Source organism: Dermochelys coriacea, chromosome 7 (assembly GCF_009764565.3).
Source record: "Dermochelys coriacea isolate rDerCor1 chromosome 7, rDerCor1.pri.v4, whole genome shotgun sequence".
NCBI classification, from domain to species: Eukaryota; Metazoa; Chordata; order Testudines; family Dermochelyidae; genus Dermochelys; species Dermochelys coriacea.
In genome coordinates, this window is record NC_050074.1 from 99,289,365 (window position 1) to 99,303,284 (window position 13,920).

Here is a 13,920-nt window from a genome sequence, read left to right on the forward strand (position 1 = left end):
CTCACAAGCTAAACAATGCTGGTCAATACTTAGTTTGGGTCCTCCATGAAAAATCCATTACTTATATAGTGATAAGAGGGAAAAATAGCCAGTGCAATTTTAGGCTGTATGCTAGACGCATTTAATTGTTGCTAACCATAGGGGCCCAATTGTACTCTTCGTATGAGTAGAAAGTAGCATACTTGAGTGAATCAGGTTAGGTTACAGAAGAAGGTCAGCTTGATGCTGGAATTACAAGTGATGTTCTATGACCTGTGCAAGGCAAGAGGTTAGACTAGATGATCATGATTAAGGCTACATTTTAGTCACAGGTATTTTTAGTAAAATTCATGGACAGGTCACAGGCCATGAATATTTGTTTACTGCCCATGACTTTACTATATACCCCTGACTAAATCTTGCGGGGGGATGGGGGTGACCCAGGATACCGCGGGTGCTGGGGGGGCGGCAGCCCGGGAGGTGAGTTGAGTGCTTGTGGGGGGAGCAGCCCGGGGGTGGAGCGGGTGCTTGTGGGGCTGGTGGGCAGCGACCCGCGACCTGGGACACCCACTGATGATGGGGCAGGCGGCATGAGGCCCGGGAACCCTACAGGCGCTGTGGGGTGGGTTTGGAGGGGCTGGCAGGCTCACTAGCTGGCTCTGCGTGCTGCCTCTGCACCGAGTGCCAGCTCTACAGCTCCCATTGGCTGGGAACTGTGGCCAATGGGAGCTGCAGGGGTGGTGCCTGTAGGCAGAGGCAGTGCATGGAACCATCTGCTCGGAGCTGAGGGAGGGGATGTTGTCGCGTCTGGGGAGCCCCACAAGGTAAGCACCTCCCAGAGCCCTCACCTCCTCCCATGCCCCACCACCTGCCCTGAGCCCCCTCCCACCCAAACTCCTGCTGCTGCTGGCTGTGGGGAGCAGTGGTCTGAGATTGCCCCAGCAACGGTCGGTACGGCTGGCCCAGGGGCTGCCTGAGCTGCTCAGGTGGCCCCTGGGCAGTCCGCACTGGCCGCTGCAGAATCCTGGAAAGTCATGGAATCTGTGACTTCCGTGACCTCCATGACAAATTTGCACTCTTAATCATGATGGTCCTTTCTGGCCATAAAGGATATTAATCTATGATTCAGGTGTAGCTTGGCAAAGCAATGACTAAAGTAAGGTGATGTGAAAACCATGGACATACACAAATATCAAAGAAATAAACAAAAGAGGAGATCATTTTTAGCATGGTCCAAGAAAGTATAAATAAGAGTAATGGGATGCTGTTGAGCAAAGGAAAAACTTCTAACAGTGTGGCTATGTTGTGGAAATTTGAATAATCTCCCAAAAGAAGCAGTAAAGACTGCTCACTTCAGACATTTAATAGTAGATCAGAAAACGCCCATTTGAAAATCCATCACATGGGGATAGACAAGATGGCTGCTAGGTCTGATCCATCTCTAGTTGCTACTGGCTTCTGAAAAATAAAATTATGACATTACGTATTATTAGTGTAAAAATCTCAAATTAAATGTCCAAAAAACATTTTGACTCTGTGTGCAAAATAACGTATACATTATATTCTAGCAATATTGTTTGATGGGCAAAATTTGCCTGCAGGTAATCAGCACAGGGTTATTAACATCTGATCTAATTAGAAGTGCTCAAATACAAGAGATAAAAGTCATAACTTCATGACTCTTTCATATAAAATGCCTGAGAAGTCTATTAAGTGGAATGTTTTTACACACATGGTTAGAAAACAAATATACCCATTTTCAATCCAAAATTTTTTACTGCAATATTCACAGATGAAGACAGATGAATCCAAATGAGTCCAAAGTTTATGATTCCATGGATCACTGGTATTAACATATAAATGTCCCCCCTCACTTGGAAAGTAACCTGCCGCACTCTGTAATATGTTGGAACTCCCCTTTGGTAAATATTAACTGTGAAATTTATGAGATGAGAGACTCTTTGTTCCATTCGCTTTTATTATTTGCAGAAGTATGTAATATTTAAACACGTCTGGTATGAAATTACAGAGTGGTGTATTTCTGGTGCTTAAAGTTAAGTACACAGTGAAATGCTTTACTGGATCATGACCAGAATTAATTCTCATCCCCTCAGGGTTAAGTTGAAACCTCTGGAGATTCCCCTTTCACATAATGCTGCTCCTTGGTTGATTAACTAGTGCTTACCCTGCAGCTCACAGTTTAAGACTTTTGAATTAGTCATACATTATTTATTAAATTTGAGGTTGCCATATAATCTTTATTACTTAAAATGATATTTTATATTTTTCTGCAGGTCTAAAGTGAGACGTGATCATCTTTTATATTGTATCTACATATAATGAAAAAGGAAAATAACATCACTCTTTATCTGAAAAAAGAATATAGGAACAATACAAAATTACCTTTTTAAAGCAAATTTTAGCTGCTTATGTATGGATCTATTTTCCATTCTGCAGCTAAGACTGCCATGATGCAATAGGATGTCTTCTGTGAGTAATTGTAAAGATGAATAATTTGACTTAGAAATTAAAAAGTGTACATCTCAGCAATAAATAGCTTCAAAGGGTTTTTATTTAAAAAGGCTTAATCTCAATGCAAAATTATTGACTGGTCTTTGGGTAGAATCTATTCTCGTCCACACTTACAAAAAACAGTATTTTTTCAAAGGGTGAAATAGTTGTTTGTTGGTGTGGTTTATCACACCGCATTTGTTAAAATTACTAAATAATGAATTGCACATAAACCAAGCAGCTTTTAATGTCCTGTCATGATTCCATTAACAATGCAGAACTGGATGTCTGCCATGTCCTTTACAAAAACATGTAGTCCCTAAATGTGCAACAGGGCATTTGCACTGCAGAGAAGAGCAAAGCAATGTTCATGAATGATGGGCCAGATCCCCAGCTGGTATAAATCAATGGAGGTCAGAGAAGCTACTTATATGCTATTTGGGAAGATCAGCAGGAACATTGTGCAGATATCCAGCCTGAGACTAAGCTATGACTTGCCCGAAGCAAAATATGTTACAAAATCAGTGCTAGTGTCACACAAGCCAGACAGTTGGAGGACTTCCCCAAGTCAGCATCACTTAGAATAGCTAATTTGTAACACCAGGAACAGTCACAGTTACAATGGATTTTTGAATAGCTTTTTAAACTTTCCCATAACTTCTAAATGAGCTCCAGTGAATACACCCCTCTTGCTATATGACAAATACTTATACATTGGAAACTAATTCATTGTGGAGGTACAAGGGACAAGAGGGTACAACTGTAGCTATAAGTATCTTTTGAACCCAACTTGTTGCTGGAGGTGTGGGAGGAGTACAGTTAGAGAAGGGTGCATAGTAAATTCAAACTGGATGGGGGGGCAGGGGCTCCCTCAAGTACCCTCCAGACCCCACTTCCATTCCTTTATAATGTCCTCTCCTTCCCCTTCCCCCCCCCCCTCAGTGGATGCCCAAGGGTGGTGGTGGTGAGGGGGGAGTTCTTTGAACAAAGAAAAGTTCTGGTGCCTCTTCCTTCCCTCATGAGAGAGGGGAGACTGTAGAAAAACAAAGAGAGGGAAGGGTGACCTGGATATCAGGTAGTCTTCCTGGGTTAGCCCTTTGGTCTTTGTTTAAAAGGGGTCTACCTCCAGCCCCTCCTCTTGGGGCATACTGCTTTGAGGCTAGATCATGAAGCTTTGGGAGCAGTGAGGCCTAATGCTATGTCCCTCTCGACAGGCCTGGCTCTGCTGTCTGAGGCGGGGCAACCCTCTTCTTGCTCACCACCACTTGCTGCGGCAGGTTCTCTCTTTGAAACTCCAGTCAGAACAAACCTGGCAGAGCACCTCGTTAGTACTGAACAAGCCCAGAGGAGCTCGTTAGTCTCCTCTCTGCCAGTATGAGTACATCTCCCTTCAAACAGAGTCATGCCTTTTACCATACACACATTTACACAGTTCTCACAGTTCAGGGCAACTGCGGCACCTATACTCCCCCTCAGTGGTCCAGCAAGGGCGCCAACTCTCAAGTTTCCATCTCCCTAGCTGTTGCCTCTCTTGTGTGGAATGTGTATTTCTCTCCCTTCTGATAAGGGTATTTCCAGGATGCACAGTTCCCTGCCCTCACTGTATTTCCCAGCACAGACAGGGTGCCCAAGGACATTTGTTTGTTTTCTCTTCAGAGACTGTTAACAGTTATAATTGCTACAGTTATAAACTACCACACAGCTCTTCATATGCAAGCCTACTTTATTCTGAAGTTAAAAAAAAAAGCATTACAGAAAAAACATATTGAAAACAAGCCTGAGACCGAATGCCTACATAGCAATTTCACAGCCCTGCAGCCCAAACCCCCATGAGCCAGGGTCAGGCCACTTGGGCCAGCTGCAGGTGTTGAATTGTAGTGTAGACATATCCATACACAAACACACACATTAAATATGTGTCAGTGGTGCATCCTATGATCCTGTCTGCTCCTTTCAACAGCTGGGGGCTGCTCTGGACTGTGGGACTGTTATCTGCTAGTTCTAAATTTTCTGAATATACTCAGTGATAAATCAAACAGACATTTGGAGAAAGTGTAACTGTCTCTAAGGTGCCACAAGTACTCCTTTTCTTTTTGTATAATCCAATAAGTGAAATATGGAATAATCTACTCTGTATGAGAGAGAAATGTCCATGATGACATGGATAGCATAAGAGAATAAAATCAGTGATGACAGCCACACTGCACCATCTATTCACCCAAATGAGAGTGAGGAAAGTGTCACCAGACTGAAAAAGTAATTAGTTGCATAACTAATAACTTCTGGAAAGTCAAATCATAGAATCGTAGAAGATTAGGGTTGGAAAAGACCTCAGAAGATCATCTAGTCCAACCTCCTGCCCAAAGCAAGACCAACCCCAACTAAATCATCCCAGCCAGGGCTTTGTCAAGCCAGGCCTTAAAAACCTCTAAGGATGGAGATTCCATTACCTCCCTAGGTAACCCATTACAGTGCTTTACCACCCTCCTAGTGAAATAGTTTTTCTTAATATCCAACCTAGACCTCCCCTACTGAAATTTGAGACCATTGTTCCTTGTTCTGTCATCTGCCATCACTGAGAACAGCCTAGCTCCATCCTTTTTGGAACTCTCCCTTCAGATAGTTGAAGGCTGCTATCAAATCCCCCCTTACTCTTCTCTTCTGCAGACTACCTAAGCCCAGTTCCCTCAGCCTCTCCTCATAAATCATATGCCCCACCACACCCAATCATCTCCATTGTCCTCCGCTGGACTCTCTCCAATTTGTCCACATCGTTTCTGTAGTGGGGGGTCCAAATCTGGACACAATACTCCAGATGTGGTCTCACCAGTGCCAAATAGAGGGGAATAATCACTTCCTTCAATCTGCTGGCAATGCTCCTACTAATGCAGACCAATATGCCATTAACCTTCTTGGCAACAAGGGCATGCTGTTGACTCATCTCCAGCTTCTCGTCCACTGTAATCCCCAGCTCCTTTTCTGCAGAACCGCCACTTAGCCAGTCGGTCCCCAGCCTGTAGCAGTGCATGGGATTCTTTCATCCTAACTGCAGGACTCTGCACTTGTCCTTGTTGAACCTCATCAGATTTCTTTTAGCCCAATCCTCCAATTTGTCTAGGTCACTCTGGACCCTATCCCTACCCTCCAGCTTATCTATTTCTCCCCACAGTTTAGTATCATCCGCGAATTTGCTGAGGGTGCAATCCATCCAATCATCCAGATCATTCATAAAGATGTTGAACAAAACCGGTCCCAGGACAGATCCCTGCAGCACTTCGCTTGATACAAGCTGTCAACTAGACATCGAGCTGTTGTTCATTACCTGTTGAGCCCGACGATCTAGCCAGCTTTCTGTCCACCTTATAGTCCATTCATCCAAGCCATACTTTTTTAACTTCCCTGGAAAGAATACTGTGGGAGACCGTATCAAAAGCTTTGCTAAAGTCAAGATATATCACATCCACCGCTTTCCCCATATCTCATCATAGAAGGCAATCAGGTTGGTCAGGCATGACCTGCCCTTGGTGAATCTATGTTGACTGTTCCGGATCACCTCTCTCTCATCCAAGTGCTTCAAAATCATAAATAATATTTGCCTGGTACCTCTAATCCCACAACTACCTACATTCTGCCTTCATACTCTCATTTTCTTAGCCATTTATATTGTTAATTCACTAATTACCTAATTTTCTGAAGTCCAATTGCCTTGATCTCACATTGACAGGAATGATTAGTATGTGGTGCCTCTGAAAATCAGGATATAACCCTTAGAGGAAGAAAGGCTGAAAGAATAAGGCATACAAATTTAGCATCGCCCTTCATGACTTACGGGAATTCTATTCTTTCACTGATGAGTGCCTTTCAAGTTATACTTTCCCTGGAGTCTTGTTTTGACACACTGATCTATTTTAAATCACAATTTAGATGCTGAGAATTTAATGTGGCACACTGACTTCAGTGAGTGTTGTGATTGGTTAGTACTAAACAGGACCAGGCCCTTAAAAACGATTGCAAAATATTACCTAGCAATTGCATTAGAAAATAAATGTATACTTATTAATTGGTTAATTGAAATGATGCCTAAATATGATGCATGGCTTATTTCAATAAAGCAATATTTGCCATCACAGCAAACCACCAATAGCTTCCTGCACCATAGACACCTTTCAGAACAAATGCATATTAGTTATAAAATCTTTAAACTTATAGACCCAGATCCTCAGCAGGTGTAAAGTGGCAAAGCTCCACTGAAATCTCTAGACCTGTGTTGATTTACAGCAATGAAAGATCCAGCTCATAATATAGCATACGTCTATGTTACTATTAACGTAATTTAATTTATGAAGTGAAAAACATATTGTTTCATGATTTTTGTATGCACAATCGATGCCTAAATGTATCTTTTATAGGATTATACAAGTATACAGTTGTTTTTCTTTGCAATTGGTTTAATAAATGAAAACATTTATATACAGTTATTGCAAAGGCAGAGATCCTGTCTTGGAATTTCTAAATACTACAGATGACAATTTCCTAACTCAAAAAGTGTAGCATCAAACATGGGGGAATTCTGTATTTGACCTTCTCTTGACAGATAAAGAAGAACTGATTGGAGAACTAAAAATTAATGATAACTTAGGTGCAAGTGATCATGACTTGACCATATTTATATGTACAAACAGAATGAAGTCCAGACCAGTGGTACCTACACTTAGCGCTTTAAAAGGGACAGTTTTTCTTTTAAAGCTGAAAATAATTGTGAGCCATATCAGCTGGGATGCCAAATTTAATCAGAAACATGTGAATGATAATTGAGAATTGTTTAAAAACACTTTATTAGATGCCCCCAAAGCCACAATCAAAGAAGAAGGCTGACTTGATTTAAAAAAATAAAGACCTATGTTAGAGGGAAAGTGAAGGCAGCTATAAAAATTACACACACACACTCCCAAATGGAAGATAGGAGAAGTTGATGGTAATTAATATTAATCAGAAGTTAGAAAGTGTGGCAAATTGATAAGGGAAGTAAAAGGCCAGATTTTATGGGCAGCAGAGTTAAGGACAATAAGAAGGAGCTGTTAAGTATATTAGGAACAAACAGAATCCTAACAATGCTATTAGATATGGTAGAATTATCAATGATCAATTATCAATCACAGAAAAGGCAGAAGTGTTTAATAAATACTTCTGTTCTTCATTTGCAGAAAAATAGATATATTCATATCATATAATAACAGTCCACTAGTATCTCAGGAAGATGTTAACACATTTTTAAATAAGCAGATCTGGATAACTTGTATCCAAGAGTTTTAAAAATGCTGGATGAGGAGCTCTCTGGACCATTAATGTTGATTTTCAATAAGTCTTGGAACACTAGGGAACTTCCAGAAGACAGAAAGAAGGCTAGTGTTTTGTCAATATTTACAATATGTAAATGGGATGACCATTGGTAATTGCAGGCCTGTCAGTTGGATGTTGATCCTGGACAAGATAATGGAGCAGCTGATAAGGGAGTATATTAATAAAGAATTAAAGGAGGATAAAGTAATTAATGCCAATCAACAGGGGTTTATGGAAAATAGATCCTGTTAAGGTGGCTTGTTAACTTTTTTGATGAGATTACAATTTTGATTGATAATGGTAATACTGCTGATGTAGTATCCTTAGACTTTGGTAAAGCATTTGACTTGACCACACAGCATTCTGATTTGAAAAAAATAGAAAGATATAGAATTAAAAACGGCACACATTAAATGGATTAAAAGCTGGCTAACCGATAGGTCTCAAAATGTAATTATAACGGGGAATCATTATCAAATGCATATGGTTTTTCTAGTAGGGTCCCACAGGGATTCGTTCTTTGTCCTACACTATTTAACATATTTATCAATGACTTGGAAGAAAACATAAAATCATCATTGATAAACTTTGCAGACAAGAAAAAATTTGGGAGAATGGTAAATGATTAAGAGGATAGGCAGAGGTGAAAGTAAGCCGGTAGGATCCAGTATGGTGTACCGGTAAGAAAGTGGCCACTGGTACACAGCTGACTGTATCAGCAGGGCCACTGATAGGGGAGGTGGAGGGAAAGGGCAGCTGACCCAGGCCCCGGCGATTTAAAGGGCCCAGGTCTTCTAGCTGCCGCCACCGCATCTGCAGCTGGAGCCCCGGGCCTTTTAAATCGCTGCTGAAGCCCTGGGCAGTGCGGCCCAGGTAGCGCTGAAGGGCTGGTTGGGGGATTTTGGCCCCAGCCTCGGCCCTTCTGCCCAAGGCCCCACCACTTCCAGGGGCCCAGAGCCGCTCCCCCACCTTGCCCAGGACCCCAGCCGCTCTGCATACCGGTAAGTCATTTAACGTACTTTCACCTCTGAGGATAGATCATTGACACAGAGTGCTTGCATTTTAATCTGGCTAAATGTTAATATATACATCAAGTACAGATCCTTGGGGGAACCTGTTATTTACCTTTCTTCATCATTTTTACTGCAAATATTTTCTACATTGACTGATAAAATGTTTCTAAATGTGTTACTTTTCCTCAAAAAAACCCTCCTTTCCAGCTGACCACAAATGAGGAAGCTGGTATGTGACATACACTGCTGAGGGGATCAGCAGTAGTACAAACATACAATCAGACATAGAGATGAATGGCACAAGATGAATTGGGATTTTGTTTCCTTTAGGGAGTTTTGGGGATTTGTTGTTGTGGAATCTGTATTTGGAGCACATGAAAGGTGCCCTTCTATCAGTGGGGTAATCTAAATACATGACACAAAGAATAGCGGAGAAAGTAGACTTCATAGAAAAATCTCTGTTCCAGTATTGAGCAGGTACTTAAGGAATGACAATTCCATTCAAAGTCCCCTTCACATCTTATTACAAGCTTGTCAGGGCAAAGACTATGCCTTTTTTGTGCCTTACACAATGCTACGAATATTGGTTCCAATGCAGCAAAACACTAGTTTTATGCTTAAATTTAAGAATTTACTTCAATGGGACAAAAGTAGATGCTCAAATCTAACCCCGTGCTTGTTTTCTTTTCTGAATCAGGATCATTATCAACATTATAGGAAATAAGTAAAATTACAAAATTGATTCTGAGGACACACTGAGTACACTAAGTTAGATGAAATGCATTAATTACGGAAAATATTTGACTTTCATTATATTTGATTTTCATTTCAAAGTTTCTAATTTTAAAAGACTGAAAAAATCCAATGAATCACCCATCTAAGTCAGATCTGGCCTATCCAACACACTTCAAAAGTGGTAAAGCATTTTAATACCCTTAGTCTCGTGCTTTCATTATCAATAATTCAATAGTCAATCAATACAACAGTCATTATTAAAAATTAGTTTTAGACGTGTCACAATTCATTGAGATGGGCTCAGATGGCAAATCTGAGCTACCTGGCACATAAGTAGGTGTTTCAAAGGATCCTGGGTAATACAATACTAACCTAACATATGAGTATAGTGTTTAGTTACTTTACAATGACACAGACAATGCAAGAAACTTGGCACAAATTTGATAATGCATAACAAGCTACTTAAACTCTATGTTACACAAGATAGTAAAATGGTCTGCTATTACAAAGTAACCATGTGTGTCTCTACTGACATGAAGAGATCCTCAGAAGGACTGACACTAAACTTATCCTTGTATTGAAACTACTCTGACTGTGCTTTATTTTTCAACCAAATTTGAAGTTTAGTGGGATAACTGCTAGTCCTTCGAAAGGAATAAGAAATCCTTATTTTTCTACCAAATCACCCATCGGTTATTAGCAGTTTATAAATTCATAGTTATCTGTCTATAATTGCACTGGTCCCGTACTTTCCCTTAGTTTGTTAGCATTCTCTTTCCACAAACGCCTTTGGAGGTCAACTTGGCTTCAACTCTGATTTTCTTCAGTGGAAAGTAACACATTTTGCAGCAGTATTAAACAGGTATTTTAGAGATGAACTTCCACAGTTTGAGCAGAAAGAGACATACTCTGCTACCTGGGATTAATATTTTACCCCCTGAAATATTCTGAGCCTCTATACCATGAGTTGATCAACTGCAATTACTTTATTCTACCCGGTGCTAATCACATAAGAGGACTCAAAAGAGCTTTTCTGAGGAAAAGTGGTTAAAAGAATCACAGAGTACAAAATAATTAATGCAAATATGTTTGCTTCTGAAAACAATTGTGTCTTTAACCTGCACTGTGGATATTGTATATGTCTACACAGTGTCTAGCAAAATGGGGCCCCCATCAATAGTGGGGGCTCTAGAGGCTAAATGCTAATACTGATATTAATAATAACCTCTGCTCCATGCACAGAACTCCCATTCGCGTAAGTGGGAGTTTTAATAGAACCGAAATTTACTCAGTAGATAAGAGAACCACATTTTGGATAAGATTTGCAATGTAGATTGGTGCAGGGAAATTTGCATAACACTTTCCCCTTTTCTTTTATGTACCCATTAACCATTCTGCAGGCATTGAGTAGTTAAATCTACACGAAACTGAAAGATAACAAGGGTGAATTTAGACAGATGGTATTAGGATTTCAGTTCATTTCTGTTCACAGCTTTGTGAAACTTGCTGTTTTCAAAGCCACCATATATTGCTCACCAGTGATATGGAGCAGCTTTCCTTCTGGAACAGAAATTGTAATTTGAACACATGATGCTGCAGCACAACAAGGAAAAGCTTTGAACTAAATTTCTGAGAGTTGAGAAACATAATCATCTTGCAGGATTCCCCTTAGCTATCTTATTAACAGAATGTTTGTTCCAAGCATTTGACAAACGTTGTGCAGTACTCACCTAGGTGGCAAAAGAATGCTGTAAAAACGTGTTAAAAATGTAGCCTACATATTTAGAAAACCTCATTTTAGACATTGTCATTGTGATGGGTAAACCTCAAAAAAAAGTCAGAGATCCTGCTTGAATAAGCACCCAAAAGTTTGGATGCCCAATCATGTGCATCTGAACCATTATTCCAGTCCAGAGCTCTTTTTTAACAGCCAAAAAACTAAAAACAAACAAAAACAAAAACCATATATATTTACATCAACACATACCAGTCTGCGAATTTCTCTTTCACACTCTCTCTTGATCCTGTTGATTTCCTCTTGGTGTAAGTGATACACACTCCTTATCTCTGCTGCTTTAATTTTGTCAGCTTGAATGACCAAAGTTAAGGCTTCCTCCACTTGTCTCTTAGCCCCCTTAAGTTCTGAAATTTCTTGCTGCATTTTTATTTTCTCAGATTCAAACCCTTTCTTGGCCTCCTCTTTCGCTTCTGTGAAAAGCACAGTTTTAACCTTATCAGGAGCCCCATCTCGTACAGCATTAAGAAGGCCCTGTAATCTCTGGTTTTCATTATCTTTAATCTTTATGACTCTAAGAAGCTCAGATTCATGCTGTCTCAAAAGTGCTTCTCGAACAGCCTGGAGCTCCTTCATTTTCTCTTCATGAAGTTTGGCCTTAAGTTCCGTTACCAACACTGTGTTTTTATGCTGTTCGTGCTCTTTGATCTGTTTAACTTCCTGGTTTTTCTCTCTTTCCAACTTGCTGATCTAAAAAGGGAATAAAAAAAGATACAGGTTTTTGAAAACAAAATAATTCATTTAGTGGGAATCTCTGTATTGTGGGGCAACATACAATGGGAGTTGTCATTTCATAATTTTGTAACAGAGTTCTATAATTGTTTATTAGCTCAAAACACAAACCTACTGCAGTGTGCTCTATCACACACAGAATTAGACTTTATTTGGTATTTGGTTCATATTTTATGACCCATCGCTCTATTATGTGGTGAATGTTCCTTTCTCCAACGGTTCCAGATGAAAATCAGATCACTCAGGCACTTAACTCCTTTGCTGTCCAGAAGAAATATCCACTGGTTTACTATTGACTTCACAGCACCAAACACCTTTATGCAAGAAATAGCCTTAAAATGAGGGAGTACAATATATTTAGAATTGTTAGACACAAGCTGATTGTTCATAAAGCTAAACAAAATCTACACTACAATATTTTCCTGGGGAGGAAAAGGCTTTTTCAAAATTTTAAGAAAATGTTTTATTTCAATGTCATAATCTTTGATTAAAAATATAGCTGATCCTTTTAAGGAGTTTTAAGAGCTTATTGCAACCAAAACAAGTTTTGAAATTCAGATAGATGACTTAGTCAGTGGGAATCTCAGCTAATAATAGTCAATTCAATTTGCAACATAAACACTTCTTTGTGAACACTTCAAGTCAGTACGCATAGACCCATTATCTCATGCAGCTGATCAAGAAGCCCAGATAACTGTCTGCTTTGTAATTCCTATATATTCAGCTAACAACATCATCACAATCAGTTGTGATAAGGAATATGACCCCTAAAAACATGACTAGTACTTTCTAATGAGATTGGTCGTTACACTGAAAGTAAATGGCTAAAAACCTCATTCCTTTCATTCTTCCCCCCTTCTCTTAAGTTTCTGCTAATATGCTATTGAGTTGTTTGTCTGAGTGTGTGCACATGCCCGCATGCACACACGCTACTGAGGGGTGAACCTCATGGTTTAAAGGTTCAATTTGGATACGGAATCTAAAAATCTGAATCTTATTTAAATTATCCAAACATCTTTAGTCTCCAAAATTGGGCTGGAAACTTGCAAACAGCCTTTCTTGTATGATCTTGGCATTTTCACTCCTGGTCCCAGCTGGGACCAAGAACAGAAAAACAAATATATGTCTAAAAATAGCCAATTTATTTAAAAACTAAGTTAAATTTCATTTCTGTTTAAGTTTTGGGTGAATATTTGGAATGGTTCTGATTCATGAACTCAACCTCCATAATCTTACCCTTGGTGAAAGTCAATGGAAACTACACAGTTAAAATTAACCACAAATCTTTGAAAGGGCATCCACTATTTTTCAATGATACAAAAACACCAGGTTGCTGACTACTTTTGCTCATTTAAAATTTTGACAGGTGTGACTTAAGCTTGGTTGGAAAACTCTTTTTTTTCTTTTACTTTTTGTTGAAAACCTGAAAACTGAAAAGTTTGGATGAAAAATGAAAGTTTCCATCAGGAAAATCTAAATGAAACATGTTATTTCAGGTCAGGCTGACCCAGATCAAAATATTTCAGTATGTGAAACTGAATCAAAACATTTCAATTTGGGTCAGTTTGACATTAAACTGTGTTCACCTACACTGAAGAGGTGCCTCATGGGAGTTTTAGTTTGTGCCCCTTGTGATGAAACTGGGGCTATGTCTGTACAATTTATGCATTCTGATTGAGATTATGAAGTTGTATTATGAAAATCTGCTGTGTCATGAGTGCCTATATGTATGTGGGTCCACTACTGCTGACAAATTCTGTAGCGTGTATGTCCCAGACAGATTCAACGGAAGGTGCTTGAGACTTATTGAACATA

At 39.7% G+C, this 13,920-nt stretch overlaps 1 protein-coding gene across 11 annotated transcripts in view; it reads right to left on the reverse strand.

Annotated features, from left to right (window-relative positions):
* Positions 1 to 13,920, reverse strand: part of JAKMIP3 (Janus kinase and microtubule interacting protein 3) — a 144,488-nt gene that overhangs the window by 53,045 nt on the left and 77,523 nt on the right. For all 11 annotated transcript variants that reach the window (XM_043518867.1, XM_043518870.1, XM_043518868.1 and 8 more), the window contains one exon: positions 11,566 to 12,063. In XM_043518867.1, coding sequence (XP_043374802.1) covers positions 11,566 to 12,063 — 498 coding nt within the window. The remainder of the gene's footprint in view (positions 1 to 11,565; positions 12,064 to 13,920) is intronic.